Consider the following 22541-nt stretch of genomic DNA (forward strand, 5'->3'; position numbering starts at 1 on the left):
TTATTCGTCTCCATTTTAGCTGAATTACATTTTACAAGGACAATTCTACCAACAAATTCGATATTTCTTTTACGCATTCATTGTAAGGTTTTCCCTCCACTTTAAAACATGATACATAAAAAGATGTCTTTCCCTTAATAGGTTTGTAGACTTTTTCAGACCCACACACACAGCAGACCACCGGAGGGGCTTTGACACAGGCATCATCACAGGGCTTTTGATATCACTCCCGCTATTAAAGCAACCTGTGGTTCTCTGGGGTTTTTAAATGCATTAATCCTTTGTCCATATCGCTAAATCAAGTCTTTGGAGACAAAGAGCTTGCCACAGGGTTCTGTTAGAGGGAGGAAAGGGGGCGAAGGAAAAGGAGAGTGATATCTAAAAATACCCTCCTCAATTCAACTGCTCTGTAAATAGTCTTTATACAACCTGCCAGGCTGAGCACTTGTTAAGAGAGACAGTCACATCATCCATTCCACTTACAGATACAGTTCAATGAACCAATACAGACACACAAGAATAGACCGTCTCGCAGTTATATTTCAATAATGAGAGACGACTATAAATCATACACAGCTTTTACTATACTTTTGCACACTGTGTTTCATTGAAAACATCCATCTTATTAACCAACCACTCACAATCGGGTTCAACCAGGTGCCACCGGTATGAAAATGAAGGCCACTAACTTTACATAAGTTTACTTTGTAGATAGATAAGTGGATGGATGTCGTGTTTTTGCTATAATAGATCAGATTCAGCTGCTTGGATGACGTTGGTCAAGTGATGCTGTAAAATCTAGGGCTGGGTATCGATTCAGATGTTTCAGATCGATTCGATTTCGATTCGCAAGCTATCAAAACGATTTGATTTCGATTCTCAGTTCAATTTTCGATTCTGGTTCTCGGGTCAGTTTTTATACTCGATTCTCGATTCAACTCAATGAATATAGATTTAATACAAATACTATATGAATAACAAAGAAACAGTGAACAGCAGTTTACAAGTGCGTAATTAATAATTTACAATTTAAAAGCCACAACACTATCGTCGTCATCTTGCCTGCGAAATCTAAAATGCTTCCATACCTCTGACTTTTTATGTGAAGGTGGCATCAACGTCAATGAAGCACCTGAAACCGTCATTTTAAGCATTGAATGAATGAATGACAGGGTCGCCTCTCGCTCCTTGGTAACATCGCGCAAGTCAAAAAGAGGGTGACATCTAGTGAAGAAGACTAGTAATTAGATTAACATTAATCTTACGTTTGCGGAAAAAAAAATCGATTCTGCTCTTTGAGAATCGATTTTGAATCAACCATGAAAAAAACACGATTAATCGAAAAATCGATTTTTCGATTAATCGTGGTTTTTTTACATGGTCGATTCAAAATCGACCATTTTTTAGGTAAGTGGTTGCAATCAGTTTATTAAAGCTACATTTAAACAAAAGTTTTTATTTAATTTTACTTTACTAATCTTTTTTGTTTAAAGGCAGCTTCAATAAATTGATTGCAACCACTTACCTTAAAAAAATTGAGTAAGTTGAATGAATTATTTTTTTCAGTGTAGTAAAATCCTACAAAATGTGTCAAAGATCCCATCCTTTAAAACCAGCTCACCTGTGACCTGCAAGATGGGGAACTGCGAAATGCAAATTGCTTCACGTACCTAAAACAACACAGACATCACATGCAAAACACTGAAGGCGGTCACCTCAATTCATTCTCAGTTAATTCCTCCCAGCGGTTTTACGGAACAAGTAGGATCATGACAAAGTATTCCCACAACATTATAATCCATCACTTCCCCAACAAGCTGTACTGTGGTGATTTTATGACCTGTTGTGCGTATATTACGTTGTGCGCTTGTCCACTCTGTTTTACGGCCTTTTCTGGATGAATGAGCTGCGTGTGTTTTTCAGGTACCTGCTGATGACTTGTTCTTACAAACAGCTAGCTTTCATTTCAAACAGCTGCATATCAAACACATTTTCTCAACATTTAAGCAAATAAAGTACTAACACACTTCCTACTAACCTATTTATTTCTGTCTGTCTCTCTGTCTAAATAGATAGACAGATAGATAGATAGATAGATAGATAGATAGATAGATAGATAGATAGATAGATAGATAGATAGATAGATAGATAGATAGATAGATAGATAGATAGATAGATAGATAGATAGATAGATAGATAGATAGACAGATAGATAGACAGATAGATAGCACATGAAGAGTGTGCAGAAGAAAAGTGAGAAAAACTGAGAGGAAATAAAGTGTGATGGAAACAGAATGAGTCAGGAGGTGCATACAGTGCATTTGAACTGCAGGAGACAGGATCATGGGAGCAATGAGTGATGTTGGAGGTGGAGAAAATTAGACATCATTGAGTCTGAAACAGGAAGCCAGTACAACATTTGCATTTGGTCCTTAATGAACTAAGGTAGTCACTCTCATCACAAAATATCTGCCAAGGCAAACGGAAAAGGAACATCACATGAAATAAATATAAAATATGCTACCTAATATTGGGAACAAAAACAGATCTTGTTGAACTTCAAGCTTTAACCAAGCTGACCTTCAATTGATCTCCCAGCCTGACAAGCTGACAGGTACCCAAACCAAACAGCAACTCACAAAAGCAAGATAGAGACTTTAAAAGCCTTGCCAATGTTTTAGTTTTCCTTCATAAACGAAGCCTAACAACAGTTCGGAAAAACAAATTATACTGATTAAACTCTGTGCTGTTTGGCTCTCCGAAGCCCTCTTGAATCCAAACCTTTTATAATCTTTTAAAATGCAATCAACCCTTCATTAAAAACATGAGAGAGAGCAATAAACCTCTATTTGAATTGGTGTTACAACAATTAACACACCTGTGGAATGCTTTTCACTTATTCAAAGATAAGCTTGAGTCAGGGTTTGATTCCCGACGAATGCATGTACTGATCAAAATGCATAATGTGACAGTCTGTGAAGTCCAGGCTAAAGTCTCATAATTGAATTCAATCATTGATTTGACTTTCATTTCAATCTTTGACATGGTCTAAGTCAATATAAAACATATCAAGGTTATATTTTCACAGATTGAGCTGGGTTTTTCACATATCCGCTTTGTATACATGTAAATATATAGTGTTTCTGCAAACAGACAGCTAATCGGAATGACGTACGACGGATAAAACTGACTCCAACTGGGCTGTGACACAAGTGATGCCAGTAACTGTGCCCATAATCGATAAGCCCTATGCAAATGGAGCTCCCAGCAGCGCCTGGATCAACAAACCACTTTGTGTGGTTCGCTCAAGTCGCACGGCGTCTGTGTGTTTAAATGTGTATGCATGTGCTCGTACAGTCAAATCAGTTTTGAATGAATGATTAGACAGTGTTTACACTAGGGCGGTTGTTCCTGATAATCATGCCGGCGGTGAAACAGGGCTCCGCTGACCAGACAGCCACTAGAGAAACTCAGAAGCGAAGGCTAGTTAATGAATAGATTAGTGGTTTGGTCCTCTGAGATTTACTGCTTTTTAAGGACCTGGTTGCACCTGATCTGTGGAGGACGATGAACAGTGTTCAGCTTTACCTCACGCTCTTTACTTTAACCATTTTTTTGTTATACTTTGTTTTGAAGAGATGTGTTAGATGGAGAATTGAGAAAATAAAGAGAACAGATTTTTTCCTTTGTAATCTCGCATGTCTCCTAGAGTTTAAGAAGAGATCTCAACAATGTTTCAAATAGTGCTTAGAATTGACAAAGTCTGAAATTTCTTGTTAAATTCTTTCAAGGCTAAACTGCGTGACTTGTGCTATCCACATTAACACTAAAAAATGAGATATTGATATTAACCGAATGCTCTAGGCACAAATTTACGTTCATCAAATACTTTTCCTTAAAGGGATAGTTCGGCCAAAAATGATATTAAACCCATGATTTACTCACCCCCAAGCTGTCCGAGTTGCATATGTCCATCGTTTTTCAGACAAACACATTTTCGGGTATTTTAGAAAATATTTTAGATCTTTCAGTTGATTAAATGTAATGTTACGGGGTTCACCCATAGTCCACGACCTTCAAGTCCAAAAAAGTGCGTCCATCCTTCACAAATTAAATCCAAACGGCTCCAGGATGATAAACAAAGGTCTTCTGAGGGTAATCCGTGCGGTGTTGTTGTAGAAATATCCATATTTAAAACTGTATTAACGAAAATAAATACCTTCCGGTAGCGCCGCCATCTTAGTCGCGTCCGCATTCAGGACTTGAAGGTCGTGGACTATGGGTGGACCCCGTAATATTACATTTAATCAACTGAAAGTTCTAAAACATTTTCTAAAATACCCGAAAATGTGTTTGTTGCTGAAAAATGATGTACATATGCAACTCGGACAGCTTGGGGGTGAGTAAATCATGGGTTTAATATCATTTTTGGCCGAACTATCCCTTTAAAGGGGTCATGGCATAAAAATCAGATATTTTCCATGTTTAAGTGCTATAATTGGGATCCCAGTGCTTCTTTCAACCTAGAAAATGTGAAAAAGATCAACCCAGTAACTTAGTTTTGGTAAACCATTTTCTGCAAGCACATAAAAATAGGTCATCGAAATTTGGTTCTCCTTATGATGTCATAAGGAGCTCTTATTATAATAATACCACCGCTTAATCTGCACCAACCAACCACGGCACAGCCAATTAGTGCAGAGAGAAAGAAAGAGAAAGAAAATAATTCACAGCACAATTGAGTTTCAATTTCAACAAACCACCATCATTGCAATCAGTGTTTGAATTTCATCAACTCATTTGCATTTTAAAGGACACACCCCAAATGCCATATTTTTGCTCGCACCTACATAGTGTCAATTTTAACATGTTATAATAAATTATCTGTGGGGTATTTTGAGCTAAAACTTTACATGTGTACTCTGGGGACAGCAAAGATTTATTTTACATCTTAAAAAAGTCTTGTGAAATGTCCCCTTTAAAATTCATTCAGAAATACTACTTTGTTGGCAGAGTTTGAAAAAAGCTTGTTTACAAGAAAACATGTCAGACGCACTTCATATACTCTTACTATATGAGAGAACATATATTCTTCAGTCTATTCTTATTTCAAAGGCATCGTAGGTGAGAGATCACAAAGTTGATGCTAATGACACAAAATTGTGAACTGTTGGTGTGTAGTATAAAAAAAGATGCAATACTTTTTTGACAGGCTGTGAAGTTACAAATGAGAACATACTGACCTAATTACAACACACACTCATGGACAAATTACAATGAAAGCATAAAGTGAACATACAATGACCTATATAGCTATCAACTTCACACACACACGTACACTGTGTGGCCAGAAGCCTATCTTGCAGGTCAACAAGAGTACACAAGCCAATACCAACACAAGACCCCAGCCAGGTCTGAATTAAAGAAACAGGTGAAACTAAAAACGCGGGAGAAGAGAAAAGTTCACCCACCGCTCTCTTTCTCTCTCTTTCTCCCTCTGCCGTCTGGACTTGTGCAGTAGTCCAATGAGAATGACAGCAGCCCGAATTCCAGCTTTTTTGGAGTTCACTTTGGCTTCAGAATCTGACATGCTGCCCGGCGCCCAGTCAGGGCTCTGGGTCCCCGTGAAACAGAGTTTGGACCAGGACTGTCCTGCGCTATTCTGGCACGACCAAGCTCTCTGCCACTGGATGTGGGACTGTGAATATACATCTCCGTCTGTCTCCCTTCTTCTCATGCTCTCTCTCTCCCTCTCTCTCTCTCTCTTTCCTTGCTTTACTCCCTCCTTCACCAGCTCTCATTGCCTGCCCAGTCTGGATCTGATTGGCAGAATATAGCATTGACCACGCCCCCAACTTCTCCCCCTCCCTCACAGTGCCTCTCTCTCTTTCGACTAATTTTCCATCTGTTCTGTTCCTGGACTGCTCATCTCTCATGCCAGACCTTTACACCGGATAGCACAACATACACTCGCTCATTCAAAAAAAAAAATCAGTGCCCTCCTCCCACCACTATATCTTCAGAATCAATTCATTTTCACATTTGACCCCGTATGTGCTTTCGGTGATTCAGAAGAAGAATCAGTCAGTGTCCTTGAACCTAACATGAACATTACCTTTAGCACTTTTAGCATAACAAAAAGGTTTTCTGATGATTCAGGTGCTTAACAAAGGTGGCAAACAAACAACAAGAGCTTGCACATCCTCGCCTAAAATAGTAACAATAGGTGCTCGACTAAGAATGTATATCTCAGCAAACAAAGTTCAGCACACCGCACACACATTTATAACTAGACCTTTATAAAGTTCATTTGGAAAAGCCTTTTCCTATTTGGAGCTGTGGTGTGCCAACCTTGCCTTGTTTTGCATAATAGTAGTAATCCTCACGTTGTCACTATGTGCAGGGACCAACATTTTAAATTGTCCAACAGCTATTGCATTTAAAAATAGATTTCGACAACTAAGTTGAGTGGTGGCTTTTTAAATGATTTAAAATCAAAGACACACAGATCACCATTATATGCCTCTGTTGACTATATATTTACCATAAGGGTTCACATTAATGCACTAAAACCAAAATATGGAGAGCAAAACCAGAAATGTCTTTGTCGTATGTACTAATCTGACTTTGTACATCACTTTGGTCGGTCTCTGATGTTTTTAAATGTGCTAGAGAATAAAACGAATTTGAACTTTCACCGGCAGGGTCACAAATATTCATAGATTTTCTCAGTTCGCCTGACTTGGCAGGAATGGCAAAAATGTAGGATTTCCATCATGTTTCAGTTCGTGTGTGTGTCTGTTTCTGTGTGTTTACATGCATGATGATCCAGCTGGAGATACACATCATTGATTTCCTCCCTTCAGCATCTTGTCTGACCTGTTCTTTATTTCTCTCTCATGTCCCTGTTTGTCTTTCATCTATTCGCGCTGTTTGCTTTCCCCACCACTACAGGAAGTTTCCTCTTATGTTCTGTCTGTCTGGTCAGCTGGAGCTGACTCTTGCCATATATGCCTCACTGGATGCCTAAAGCTTTCGGTAGTCCGCTGCGCACTTTGTATTCAATTATCGGCATGACCCAACCAAACGTATGTTTGGGAAAGATTTACTATCCATTTCCACAAAAACAGATGGTTCTTTAAAAGTTGATATAAAAACAGTTGGTCCTTTCGTAATCAATAAGGATTAAGATGATCTTTAAACATTGTCTATCATTTTGAATCATCTGCAAACCTCAGTCAAAAAAGATGGTGTAATGAATTTGGATGTGAATGAAAAAAAAGGGCAATGTGAAGTGTCACTGTCGCATAGACAGGTGACTCGTATCTAGTAAATAAAATAAATAGGAATGGTTCATCCAAAAATGTATATTTAGTATATTCATTCAAAGTCAACACATTAAATCATGTTCAACATTTATTTAGGGCTTCACTATCAGAAAAAAATGAAAAAAACTGTGCCTTTTTTTGGCACTGGGGTGTCGTTTTGTACCATTACAGGTATATTAAACATAATACAGTGTTGCACCTTTTAAAGGGACATTCCACTTTTTTTGAAAATAAGCTCATTTTCCAGCTCCCCTAGAGTTAAACATTTGAATCTTACAGTTTTTGAATCCATTCAGCTGATCTCTGGGTCTGGCGCTAGCACTTTTAGCATAGCTTAGCACAATCCATTGAATCTGATTAGACCATTAGCATCGCGCTAAAAAATAACCAAAGAGTTTCGATATTTTTCCTATTTAAAACTTGACTCTTCTGTAGTTACATCGTGTACTAATACTGACAGAATTTCTGATTTTCTAAGCAGATATGGCTAGGAACTATACTATCATTCTAGCGTAATAATCAAGGACTTTGCTGCTGTAACATGGCTGCAGCAGGCGTAGTGATATTGCACAATGCTAATCAGATTCAATGGATTGTGCTAAGCTATGCTAAAAGTGCTAGCGCCAGACCCGGAGATCAGCTGAATGGATTCCAAAACAGTAAGATTCAAATGTTTATGGGAGCTGGAAAATTAGCATATTTTCCAAAAAAGTCTTAGTTAAATTTTAGGGGTACAAAACAGTTCCTTAAAGGGACTGTTACAAAATTGTTCCCAATGTACACAATTAATCCTTAGGGTATAATATGGTACCCAAAAGGTACAACATTTCAATGTTTTGTATACCCATAAAGGTACAAAAATGACAACGCTATCTCACAAGAATACGTACATATTTTACAAGTTGGCTAATTTGTACTGTATGAATTCATACAACCACATTCGTAAGTTTTTGTACGATTTGCCTTGACCCCTGTGACGTTGGGGTTGGGTGCAGGGTTAGGGGTTTGGTTTTGTTGTTTTTTAATGAGAATCGTACAATTTTGCATGATTAACTTCGTATGAATTCATACTAATTAACCAACTCGTAAAATATGAACCTTTGAGGGGACCACTACAGAGACAAAAAAAGGACAATTTTGTACCTTTTTCCTGACAATCAACCAAAACATATTAAACATTATATATAAAATATAATGTATCCTGTCCATCAATTGTCTACACAAAAAAGTTTGTCTTTCATCTTTATATTCGTCTTTTAACTACTATTACTATTTTAGGTTGCAAACAGGAAAAAGCTACTTAAGATAACAGACTATAAGACTAACAAATTAACAAGTTAAGAATGACTAAACAATATCAGAACAACAAGTGCTTTATACAGAGCCGTGCACCCCTTCCCCAGACTCGGGCTCTACCATGGTAACATTGTCTCAGATTCCCCAAATCTGCCACAAGGATTCCTGTCCCCACGGCAACCCTGAGTTTTCTCAGAGGAAGGGGCTGGATGGCAAGCAGGCTTTGTCACGTGATAAGCGCAAGAGGTATCTGCATCTATGGTGAGGAATTGTGAAATGAATACATCAGAGGTGTCTGGCAAAATCTCCTGAATGAAACAAAAGAAGAATAGGAGATACAAAGACAGCAGTGCTACGAAGATCTGAGAAGATCCCTCAGAGAGACACAAATCCAAGTGCATGAGCAAACACATCCCTCTCTTTTAATGCCTCCTCTCACCTCCTAAAACACACACACACACACACGCGCAAACATGTACTTTCAATGTCCCTCAACACATCACACGTACAGTTTAAATGCCCTATAGGAAATCACACAGATTCTTTAAACTCATCCAAACATCTGCAGCAGCTCACACAAACACACACCTTTCACACCTTTACTACACTTCACATGTCACGCGTCCCAAAGGTCTTAGTTCAAGTGCAAAAACACACAGACACACTTGAGGGGAAACGTCTCTAGTGACAAACAGTGGTGGGAAGCGCCATAACCTGCATGTTGATCATAAACACAAAATCAAAACAGGAATATTAATATGTGGTTAAAGTAATCGAGTTTTGGTTTCACCTTGATTTTGCTCTTCTGATGTAGCTAATGTGTTCCTGTATAGATCAGTGGTAAAGCATTGCATATGCAGCGCAAAAGGTCATGGGTTTGAAGTTTGAACTCAGGGAACTCAAGTACTGATAAAAAAAAAGTATAGCTTGCAATGCACTGTAAGTCGCTTTGGATAAAAGCATTTACCAAATGCATAAATAATGTTTCTCACATGACAGGGAAATGACAGAAACACATTAATTGTATCTGAAGAAGGAAAGACAAGGTGCCGGAGAGAGCAGCTGAGATCAAATCCCAACCAAACAGTGCAGACAGAAATAGCCGAGCACAGCACAGGAGAAACATGTGGCCCTGGAGCGCAGCCCGGACACTACAGCCCTTGAATGAGCATAGCACTATATCAGTGTGTGTTTCACACACTTTGACACAACTAATTCACAAAGATATACAGGTTCATTCACAATCTCTGAAACAAGAGAGCTATACTCCTAAGAACTTCATTGTCACTAGCTGTGTCCCAATTCTCATTTTTTGAAAGTCGCAGCCTCCGAAGTATGCAAAGAGAACTGAAATGAGCCGTCTAGCCTACCGAGGATCCATAGCTGCGTCACCTGCTGTAAGCACCCACTGCACCTGTCAGCGGGACACAGCAGAGACGTTTCTGATTTTTCAAAATAAATGTAGAACCAGAAAAAATTTAAATATATGACACATTTATGTAGATTGAACTAACCAAATATTTCAGCCAGCTCCTTGTTTCCTGTCTGCCATTATTGGACAAACTGATTAATCCAGGTGTGTCTGATTATTGTTGTTGTGACTACTGAGGTCAGGCACACCTGGATTAATCAGTTTGTCCAATAATGGCAGACAGGAAACAAGGAGCTGTCTGAAGTTCAGGAAGTAGTGTAGCTGGGCATAAAGCCTATTCGTACAAAGTGCACAACATCAGGGATGTCCTGCAAAAGCGTGTAACTTGTTCATCATCTCTCAAAAGTAAATTTTTAAGTCAGTGAACACATCAATTTCATCAAAATGACAAGTTTGTATAACATTGTTCATGAACAAGGCAGTCAAAATCTTTAGCCATGTTGTCAATATACCAAGTGTACACAATTATTAGTGTCAGTATTTTCTGAAGTGGACGAATTCACAATTTATCAATTCAGTTTACATTTACAAAAGACCAAAAAAACATATGGAAACATACGTACAGTAACAGATTATGACACAAAGGTCAACTACTTTGCATGACATGCCTTGTACGATGAACAAATCATAAATGTTTTGGGATGTAAGACTTTTCAACAGAAACCAGTATAATGAATGTTGATGAAAACGACAAAAGCAAACAGCAGACAATTATACACACTCATTTGTATGTTTGTATCAAGCATAAAAAACAATGAGAATTTGCATTTATGTTGTGCACAACTGAGTGTTTTGAAAAATTAATTTCTGAAACTGAGAGAAACTGTAAAACAAATCAATTTATAATAGTAAAACAGTGACGATTTCTGCAAAATACACATGTTTATTTAATACAGGTTTTAAATGTTTATTTTACTATTTTCTGCCGTTATATCCAGCCATTACGGGCATGTAATGAATCTCAGGATAATCTATGCTGTGAAGAATCCATTCATCTATCCTTAGCGGCTCAAGGAAAGACGGATGCATTTTGAGGCTGCATTGTAAGCATCTTCGAATTGGGACAGCCTTCGCCTGTGGTCGCATTGCTATGACGCAATAGGTCTTACAGTATAATGCAGCCTTCGGAGTGGGACACTGCTATTGTGTATGCATAATAAAATTGCACATGTGTCAACCTCCATTGGTACAAGTACCTTTTTACATATATAGCCTACAATGCAAAATGCACAAGAGGCTGTGCCGTATCGTGGAATAAGTCATGATTGAAGGGCCTTGTTAGGTACAAGGCAAAACATGACTTATTCACAATATACAGGGTTCCCACACCTTAGTTAACTTGAAATTCAAGGAGATTTTTAAGAACTTTCCGGGTCCAATACCCTCAAATTCAAGGAGTAAATGTGGGGACACATTTCAAGTGAGAGCAAGGTTACATCGAGTTACCTTTTAAGATACATTGTTACAGTTCCCTTTCGAGGGAACTCGCGCTGCGTCACTGCGGTGACACTTTAGGGACGCCTTCAGGGGTAAGTGTGTCTGAATGTGTATATCAAATTCAACCAATGGTGAGGCTTCACGACAAAGACAGGGTGATGCGGGAGCCAGGAAGTAAATCGCTATCTGAAATATTGCCAAAGAAAGCGTTACAGGGATGCAGGAAGTATTGCAAGGGAGACGCAGCACCTCATTCCCTTCTCAAGGAAACAACAGTTACATACGTAACCAGAGATGTTTTCATGTGTCAAACACAACTATGCAAAAAAGCATTTTGGTACGAATCAACATTTGCATACAGAAGATATAAGCATTTAAAGCGAACAGTTTGGCACGTGTGCTTAAAAAGGCTAGAATTTTAATGATATTATCCTACACTACACAGGGAATAATATAGATTTTTTTTTTTTAGAAAACTTCTTGCATAAAATAGATTCAAGCACTTTCAATGACCTGTATCTATACATGTATATTTTCAAAAACTTCCCAGGGCCTTGAATTTTTTTCCCCAGATTCACAAACTTTCAAGGATTTCAAGAACCCGTGGGAACACTGAATATAGCACTAGCCTTGAGTACCTTATTGCTTTTATAAAATGGTTATCACACAATACAAATACTAAACCAAGGAAATATGTATCAACGCAATGTAAAATCACTATACATCTTTCTTCCGCCGTAAAAATAGTCCCTGACTGACTTTGAACACCATTAATGTTGTACATATGTTTACGTTGCTAAGGGTGCTGTGCAGTAATACACAGAAACATGGGTGCATCAGTCATAGCTGTGTTTTATTGTAAATTAAAACACAGCTATTGACCAATCAGATTCAAAGACTGGAACTAACCATTTTATAAAGGTAAAGAGACACACTCAATATAAAATGACTGTATCCTAAAGTTAAAGAAAACTTCTACATAGATATTATACTTTTGGTTTTTGCCTCTACACTTCTCAAAACACCACACACTTTGAGGTATTATGTATGTTCAGATCCCTAACCCCAACAATAGGCAACAATGTCAGACAGTAATTTCTTTATGATAAACACTATATTGGTCTACCCCTCTGTTTGCAGAAATGTATTCACATGGTCAATCTGAAATGATAACAGCCTTCTGAAGTAATGTCAGTAAGGCCAAGTACCTAATTTACAATCATGACACTTTAAACTTCATTCAGAATGAAACTCAGACATGTTGAACTCCTCAAAGCTTTTGGGCTCATCTCCTATTGACTTGCGTGTGTGTAGGTGCCCACTTCACAGTACATCTTTATACTATGAGACCGTAAACAAAAAACATCAAGAGCAGTTTATAGAGTCGTACACTCCCAGAATAAAGATATAAAAGCTGTCAATGGGACCATACCGTTTTAAAAACACCTTTGTACCAAAGGGTGCATATAAGTACCCCAAAGGTACATCCTGGTACCTCAGAGGAACATATGGGTACCTTCCCAGTGACAGCTTTTGTACCTTTTTTTGACAGTCTACTATAGACTGTATGCTAATACATGTAAAGCATATAAACAGGTCTGAATAAGATTGTGTGTTAATCATTTACATAACAAAAACAACCAGAAGCTAATAGCATTAACTTTACAGTTAACTTGAATGCATCAACTGGTCTGTTATGTCTAGCACTCCATACTTGGTTGCACTTGGCATGCATGTTATTCACTAATGGTGGCAGACTTGAATTGTGCTTGAAATATATTACATATTTGTTCCTTTGGCTAATCACACTGCACATTATTTCCTGTTATTATTTTAAAGTTACGTGCATGGCGTTTCCCGACAGACATATACAGTATGAATTAATGTATTCCTACTTTCTTTGTATCTGTATATGGTGTCAGATGCTCTCTGTAATTGTATTTGTTACATCAGTTGGCTTTTCGCGCTGTCACTTTGGACTGAAAGCATAGCAAAATGAGAAAATGCAAATGTTATGTAAATGAAAGATCTAATGGAGCGCAACCTTTGTAAATGTCATTGACTTGTGGAGCGATAACTTCTGCAAAGAAATCTTGAGGCGGGACTGCTCTCTTGCACTATCAAAGCCTTCCTTTATTAATATGTGAGCGATAGGAAGATTAATAACGGAGGGTTAAAAAAAATAAAAACAAGCATATGCAAGTATTTATTAAAACTGTTTCACATGGAATTAACCCATTGCTACCTCCTGGCTTAAACAAAATGTGACACAAGATACAAAGAAAGTATAAATGCGCATTTTTTATGCCTTATTTACAGATTAATGGCATGCTGTGGATTAAACTTTGTCAGTATAAACACCTACATTTTCTCCAACATGTATGTTAACGTTAACATTAACATTAAAATTTATTTATTGTAGAATTGATATGGACAGTTTACTGTATTAAATAAGCCTTAATTAGTCTTCAAAGTTTTTAAATCACTGTTCTGTATACCTTTACAATACTTTTGTCAGATTACAAACGTTAAAACATCTACCAGCAGGACCTGAGCTATGATAACCAATCAAATTTTTGAGCCATTGGCCACAATAGCGTCTAAAGGAGGCGGAGCTTGTGACATGGCACTGAATCGGTCATTGGTCACCTGAGATAACAACAAATAACATTATGAAACAACCCCCCTCCAGGCTCACACATTACCACAACCAGAGATTAAAACTTGAGGAATGAAACACCCGGTTACCTTCCAAGTAAACCCCTCAGGTGTTGTGTTTTTTCCACATCAACCTCAAAATTCACAAGCGTATGAATCTCATTCTCACAGCTCATCATTTTATGGCAACTTTAAACTTCATCTCTAAGGAGAAAAATCACCAGAGAAATTATTAAGACCCCACAGCTCTGTCATAGGGCATCTAGGACACCGCTCGACAGATCATATATCATTTGCAAAGTGTCTGCACCCTGAGGACAAGAAATATGACAGCTGGCCATTCTCTCTCTGAGGTTAACATGACAAATATTTTATATACAGAAGCTATGAAACCCAAAAAGGACACAGAACTGAGAAACGTTGGGTAATAATGACTACACTTTAAATGAGCCTCCAAGGGAGAATTTTGACAGATGTATGATGAAGAAGAGATTCATTTTAAAGAACCTGTGAACCTATTTTTCTGTACTCCTAATTAAATTAATAAACCAGGTTTCAAATGTATTCTTCTCATTCAGAAAATTGTAACAAAAATATTGACAACTTGACCTAAATTCTCTCTAATGATACCACCTGCCAGTAGCAAATTATGATAATTGGCTGTCACATAATTCATTTTAACTTAATTTCACTGTTTCATTCCAATCTTCAGTTTTCAGTTTCATGTAAAGCTACAAGCTGATGGTCAGCCATCAGACAGGTTTTGAGCATCGTTTGACTTAGTTGTTTGTTACGCTTCCCACCGTCGGCTCAAGTCATTCATCGTCATCTTTTAATAAGTTGAATTAGTATGTTAAATGTGGAGCTCATCTGGGAGTCAAATCATTCTGATTGGTTGTTCGGCTTATTGCAAGCAAGCAAACAATAAAAGTCAAAAGGGAACCCACAACGTGAAATAAAAAAAGATATCGCTTTTAAGACATTACAGATATATCACAAAATCCATCTGTGATGAGCGAGATTTGTCTGAAACTGGTTAGGCCCTGTCCCAAATGGCACACTCCGTACTTGTGGACTTTCTGAGAGTCCACACTTAAATGACTTCATGTAGTGCAGACCTTAGGGACCCTTGACGCGAAGTCCACGAGGGCACACCAGAGTCGTATTTTGGAACAGACTCGAGCATCATGCCGGAAATAGGAAGAGAAGTTGCCCATCAATGTAAACTCCTCCCAACTGTCATCTGATTGGCCTGATTGCGCTTTCGCAAGGACTTCTGGGTTGGTAAAGTGCGTGGAGACTGCAGCAGCCGAACCCTGCACCAAGGGTGCAAAGGGGGTGCTGATGAGCACACTTCGGATCATAAAAATGACAGATAGGACTTGTAGACTAAGCGAGAACATGCAATTTAAGGCCACGAGACCGAAAGTCCACATGAAGTGCGCCATTTGGGACAGGGTTTATGCTGCGTTCCAGGCACGTGTTTTAGCCCATGAATCACGATTTCAAAACCACGACTCACGACTCTGAACTGGGAGTACGCGTTCCAGGAAACCAGTAACCCATGTTTTTCCAACCTTCTACCCATGAAAGTGCACTGGAACTGCAGTGCTAGACCCATGAACTCGTACTAGATCGTACTAGATCGATGTACTCCCAGTTCACAGTCGTGAGTCGTGGTTTTGAATAGGGCTGGGAATTGGCAAGGGCCACACGGTACAATATGTTGCATACAGCGATACATTGCAATGGGTTTTTTATCAATTTTTTTTTTTTAAATAGCTGATTTTTTATTTTATTTTTAAAGCCAAAGTGCATCCACACGAAAGGTGCAGGTTTTTTAATAAAATGTTCTGCCATTTTTTCACTTCCACTAACTTCTGAGACATTGCCTGTATATGACAAACAACTGGACAGCGTCAACTACAGCAGCAGCGGAGGAGGTCGTTTTACGCACACAGAGGGATTATAAAAGTTTTAAAATATCGATAGTAGAGATTGAAATATCTATACACTATCGTGGAAAAAGCATCACGATAGTTAGCTGTATCGATATTTTTGCAAACCCCTAGTTTTGAAGTCGTGATTCACAGCATTAGCATTAGGAAAGCGGCATTAGTTGCCTAGCAATATACACCCTGTCCCAAATGGCACACTCTGGACTTGTAGAGTCCACACTTCGATGACATCATGTAGTGCAGACTTTAGGGACCCTTGATGCAAGTCCACCTGCATGCACCGGAGTCATATTTTGGGACAGACTCGAGCATCACGCCGGAAATACTTAGAGAAGTTGCCCGTCAGTGTGAACTCGTCTGATTGGTCTGATTACTCTTTCGCAAGAACTTATGGGTTGGTAAAGTGCGCAAAGCCTGCTGCAGTGTGGCCTTCGCCGAAGACCGCATCAAGGGCAAAGGGGGCGCTGATGAGCACACTTCGAAGCGTAAAAATGACAGATGGGACACCCTACGGACTCGTAGACTAAGCGAGCATTTAAGGCCACGAGACCGAAAGTCCACATGAAGTGCGTCATTTGGGAAAGGGCCATAGTCTAACCTATTGCCGCATTCCAGGCAACCTGTAACTCGTAAATCACGACTTCAAAACCACGACTCACGAATCTGAACCGGGAGTACATCGATCTAGTACGAGTTCACGGGTGAGTTTTGACTGCCGTTCCAGTGCACTTTCACGGGTAGAAGGTTTGAAAAAAAAATGGTTACAGGCTGCCTGTAACGCGTACTCCCAGTTCAGAGTCGTGAGTAGCGGTTTTGAAGTCGTGATTCATGGGTTAAAAAATGCCAGTATGTAAATGCCATTATGTTTATATTTTGTATCTCATTTGTCACTAGCTCTGTTTTCCTGACTACTGCCACCTGCTGGTAGGGAGAGTCATCTCATCTCTGGATGTGCTACATGGCACATTCTGCTCTCTTTGTACATATTTTCAATATTTGCTAAAGAAGTCGCAGTATATTGTTTTATATTTTCTAAAAAAAGTTTACAAGGAAACCCTTCGCTTTAGGTTGTCTTGAAATGTCACGTTTCACATGGGTATTCTGCAATATAATGGAGTCTTTAGTTTGGTGTGGGAACCCAGAATCCAAGAAATTCTCCTCAAGGACAAAAAGCATAGCATGGCATTACAATCAACTGTGAATTCATTAATAAACATTTATACAGATATAAAGATGCTCTCTGAAATCAGCTATGACTGACATTTTCTCATCTTTATGCGGCCACTAATTGCTAAGATGGCGTTCAGTGCTGGAAAAGCAGGATATCATTTCTGATTAATCTGGCTCAAGAGTGCACCATTGTTCCACAACAGCTACATCAAAGTGAGTGTACGAATTTATCTCCCTATTAAAAACACTTCTGCATCTATAATCTGTCCAATACGCTTTCCCCTTGAGTTTCATCCCTCACACACTGTCTATTTTTCTTTCTGCCTGACTTAATGTACCTTTTTGATTTGACGTGATGCATCCAGTGAACCAAACTCAGACTCCTCTCCCCCCAACAACCCTTTCTTCTTCTGCTGCTGCAAATGTCACTTATTTCATTTGAATCATAAATCAATTTGGCCCCGTCCTTCTGTTTGTGACAAAGCTCGGTCTGACAATTGTTTAGCTCCTGCCCGGCTTTTCTTCAGAAAAGGGCGGATGCTTGCCGGAGGAGTGGCAGAACAACAGCACAGACTGATAGGAGGATGCGATTGAGATGATATAGCGAGCAATATAGCAACAGCACAGCCCGTAAGGTTCCCATGACAAGTAGTAAAGCAGAAAAAGCAATAATAGCTTGAACATTAAAAGTAACAATTTACAAGCAAGCTAAAAGATTTTTTTCTTTCTCTCTATCTCGTCTGTGACGCAGGCGGGAAAAGCAGACAGCAGTTTCGGTTTTAATAGATTCCACCCAAGTCATTTATGAGGCACATTGAATCTGGTCTCCTTTTCAATGCAAAGCTTGTATGAAGAGAAAGAGAAAAAAACGACACAAAGAGAAAGAGAGAGAGGACAACAGAGGTCAGAGTCAATTTAGCAAATTTGATAGAAATTTTGGTCACGTCCTATGTGCCATGTGTCTTTTTGAAAGGAATGTTTTAGCCTTTATGTGATCAGGTCGTAGCGCACAAAGATTCATTTAAAGACCCTCTGCCTGTTTCATATGTGTCCCTGTGATGCACGGTTTTCATTAAAATGAATGGATTTACTGCAGTCTCTGATGCAGCACAAACTGTAGTGTGTAGGTGCCCTTAAATTGAGATAAGACTTGGTGAAGGACACCAAACCACTGTGCTAGTGACACAGCAATTCTCTGTTGTTCGAAAAAGGGAAGCCTGCTGATGGTTATATGAACTGGTTAACTTTGTCTATCAGCACCTGCTAATGGATGCTGGGACTCTATCTCTATATAGGCTTGTATGTAGGCTGACAGCCAATTGAAAAGAGCTGTATATCCTGACAAAATCAGCATAATCCTGTTACTAAGGTAACTAAATCATATGAATTTGTACAATGTCGTTTGTATGTTTTAGTACGATCAGCTTTCCGCCCAATGACCTTGAGTTTAGGAGGAGTGTTAGGGCTGCACAATAGATGAACATTATAGAAATAGCACAAATATATACAGGTGCTGATCATGTAAAAGTTGAATTATTTCAGTAATTCCATTCAAAAAGTGAAACTTGTATATTATATTCATTCATTACACGCAGACTGATATATTTCAAATGTTTATTTCTTTCAATTTTGATGATTATAACTGACAACTAAGGAAAATCACACATTTAGTATCTCAAAAAATTTGAATATTACTTAAGACCAATACAAAGAAAGGATTTTTAGAAATCTGGGCCAACTGAAAGTATGAACTTGAAAAGTATGAGCATGTACAGCACTCAATACTTATTTGGGTCTCCTTTTGCCTGAATTACTGCAGCAATGTGGCTTGGCATGGTGTTGATCAGTCTGTGGCACTGCTCAGGTGTTATGAGAGCCCAGGTTGCTCTGATAGTGGCCTTCAGCTCTTCTGCATTGTTTGATCTGGCATATCGCATCTTCCTCTTAACAATACCCCATACATTTTGATCAGGCGAGTTTGCTGGCCAATTAAGAACAGGGATACCATGGTCCTTAAACCAGGTACTGGTAGCTTTGGCACTGTGTGCAGGTGCCAAGTCCTGTTGGAAAATGAAATCTGCATCTTCATAAAGTTGGTCAAAAGCAGGAAGCATGAAGTGCTCTGAAACTTCCTGGTATACAGCTGCGTTGACCTTGGACCTCAGAAAACACAGTGGACCAACACCAGCCGATGAGATGGTACCCCAAACCATCACTGACTGTGGAAACTTTACACTGGACATCAAGCAACGTGGATTGTGTGCCTCCAGACTATGGGACCTTGAGTTCCAAGGGAAATGCAAAATGTACTTTCATCAAAGAACTTAACTTCGGACCACTCAGCTCTGTCCAGTCCTTTTTGTCTTTGAAACGCTTGTGATACTGTCTGTTGTTCAAGAGTGGCTTGACACAAGTAATGCGACAGCTGAAACCCAGAAGATTCTTTCTGAATCTTCCCCACATTTTTGAATGGGTTTTGTTTGACAATCCTCTCCAGAGTGCGTTTATCCCATAGACTGTCAAAAAAAAAATGGACGATGCCTGTTCACTCTCTTCTATTGGTGAAAAGTGCAGCCGCCAGTGTCCCGATACGGAGCTGACGTCTTGGGACTTGAATCAGCACAGTAGCGTTTTAGGGACCAGTCCTGCGCAGTAGTGAGCAGGAAGTAAAGCCGCGAAATCAAGGCCCCGCCCTCACTCTCGCAGAATGCGCATATCACAGCTGTCAATCATGATGTGACACCACCTTTTTTATAGCATTAAATAACTAACTAAAAACAAACTTATATCAAAAACAAACACTTGTATTTACATAAGCGTGATAAAAACTACAGTAAATGACAGAAACCAGCTTCGGAAAAAAGATAATTGAAGTGTAAATAAATTGTTTAGTTGGTCTCAAGTCTCATTGAATAACATGGGGGAGGCGGGGTTTATGACCTATACTTGGACCAGTCACTGGGGGGGGGGGGCGATCGAGACGTTTTGACTTCACTTTTCAGGGCTTGTGCAGCTAACTTAGTTTATCCCTATTGCTTGTACACTTTTTTTCTACCACATCTTTTCCTGCCTTTCGCCTCTCTATCAGAGCTTTGTGAACAGCCAGCCTCTTTTGCAATGACCTTTTGTGTCTTGCCCTCCTTGTGCAAGGTGTCAATGGTCGTCTTTTGGACAACTGTCAAGTCGTCAGTCTTCCCCATGATTGTGTAGCCTACAGAAGTAGACTGAGAGACCATTTAAAGGCCTTTGCAGATGTTTTGAGTTTATTATCTGATTAGAGTATGGCACCAGGTGTCTTCAAAATATTGAACCTTTTTACAATATTCCAATTTTCTGAGATACTGAATTTGGGATTTTCCTTAGTTGTCGGTTATAGTTATTAAAATTGTGTGTCTGTGTGTAATGAATGAATATAATATACAAGTTTCACTTTTTGAACAGAATTAGTGAAATAAATCAACTTTTTGATGATATTCTACTTATATGACCAGCCCCTGTATAGCTCAGTGGTAGAGCATTGCGTTAGTAGCGCAAAAGGTCATGGGTTCAAACCCAGGGAACACAACTCCTAAGAAAAAATGTATACCTTGTAATGCACTGTATCACTTTGGATAAAAGCATCCGCCACATGCGTTAATGTAAATATAGCAAAGGTTTATTTATTATTATTTCAAAGTTATGTATAGTCAAAGTTTTGGGTCGATGTGGATAGCAGAGGTCGATAGATAGACTGATGCAGAATAACTGGCATACAGTGCCTGTGTGTTCAGGATGTGTAAAAGTTGAACAACGTTCGGAATGTAAAACGTGTATGTTGGTAATATTATTTTTAGATATAAAATTTATTTTAATATAGTTTTAAAAGCGTAAAGCATTTTCATATCGCATTTAGACTACTGCATTGTTTTGAAAGCTATTGCATATCAAATTTCCCCCAATATAGTGCAGTCCTAATGGTCGGGTTTACTTACGATAATAATAATTATGATTATACGATTCATATAGTAGAAATTTATGCAAAATTGTAATCTTGTAAAATAGTTAGCCCGTGCATAACTTGCCATTTGCTGATTTTTGGCAGGGGGCCAATAAACATAATATGAACTCATATCTTTCACAGTTCATAGCATTTACGGTTCAGGTTCAGGCTCAAATATCCCTGGGGGACAAGAGTGTGCACTCGCCAAACAACTGCCTTTGAGGCGCATGGGAATGCCAACAGGTAGCTCTCCCAGGTATCATAAGCCTCCCATGTTGTTCACGTGACCAATGTATGCCTTAGATGCTTTGAGCGAAGATCAAGTGAAAAGCAGCTACAGCAACCTTACTTCACCATCCTTAACTTTTCATCTCTCCACTTTGTATTTTCTCTTTTATATCCCTTTCACATGCTAACACCCACTTCCTCTGGCAGCAATGCCCTGCAAACGCTCATCAAAATTCTTTTTTTCTGTTCTCCCCACCACCACTTCAATCAATAAAAGGGATCCTTGACACGCTCTTATCTTTCATGTCACCATGGTGGTTTTTAATTTTCAACAGACTGTATATGTGGTAAGTCCCAAGGCTTAGAGATGTCTGCTCATTTGTGCGTCGCTCACCAACACTTTCAGCTCCAGTTTTCAACATCAGCATGCCTCAGGTACTTTTGTGCCACCTGACACGTGGATAACAGCATGTCACATAAGTCGTAAGAGTTGAATACAGAACAAAAGCTCTGACTGACAGCTCACCCATCTATTACACAAGAAGCCTAAGAGGCACGCATGATTTATTTTTGCAATATTAACCCACACATCTCAAGGACAATCACCCCCATTTGAAATCAATCACAGAGATGACGAAAACTAAATGTTCTACTCAAGATCTCCACTTTGCCCAGGCGGTGGTCTCGCTTACCCTTTACCTATTCATCCCGAGCCCTTTCGGGCCAGGCAGTAGCATCATCCATCCTCCCAATGGACTCTACGCTCTTTTATGGCCCTTAAAAGCCCCATTAAAACCAAGCTGCCAGATGGTGCCCTTATCAGAGCTGCAGAAGGCTGCAATGGGGGCCGTGGAGTAGTAAATATTTGTAAGAAGAGGAGGGCAGCTGCTTGAGAACAGAGATCGGCGAAAGAGGATCGATCACATACGAGTCTTCATCGCAGCACGCCTTCTCTCTCACACCTCAGACGGATTTTGGCAGCACGCGTGTGTTTGTGTGAAAGAGAGATGGGCAAAGTAGAGAGAAATAATAATTCAACAGTTGGTGATGATCAT

At 39.2% G+C, this 22541-nt stretch overlaps 1 protein-coding gene across 6 annotated transcripts in view; it reads right to left on the reverse strand.

The window, feature by feature from the left end:
• The window catches only part of rap1gap2a (RAP1 GTPase activating protein 2a), a 75612-nt gene that overhangs the window by 31172 nt on the left and 21899 nt on the right, over positions 1 to 22541 (reverse strand). For 2 of the 6 annotated variants that reach the window (XM_065280934.2, XM_065280933.2), the window contains exon 1: positions 5472 to 5758. The exons of 2 other annotated variants lie outside the window; for them this stretch is intronic. In XM_065280934.2, coding sequence (XP_065137006.1) covers positions 5472 to 5737 — 266 coding nt within the window. In that variant the 5' untranslated portion in view covers positions 5738 to 5758. Of the gene's footprint in view, positions 1 to 5471; positions 5763 to 22541 lie in introns of those variants that run through there. 2 more of the 6 variants (XM_065280940.2, XM_065280942.2) reach the window with 2 other exon arrangements.

This window comes from Paramisgurnus dabryanus, chromosome 8 (assembly GCF_030506205.2).
Source record: "Paramisgurnus dabryanus chromosome 8, PD_genome_1.1, whole genome shotgun sequence".
In the NCBI taxonomy this organism is placed as follows: domain Eukaryota; kingdom Metazoa; phylum Chordata; class Actinopteri; order Cypriniformes; family Cobitidae; genus Paramisgurnus; species Paramisgurnus dabryanus.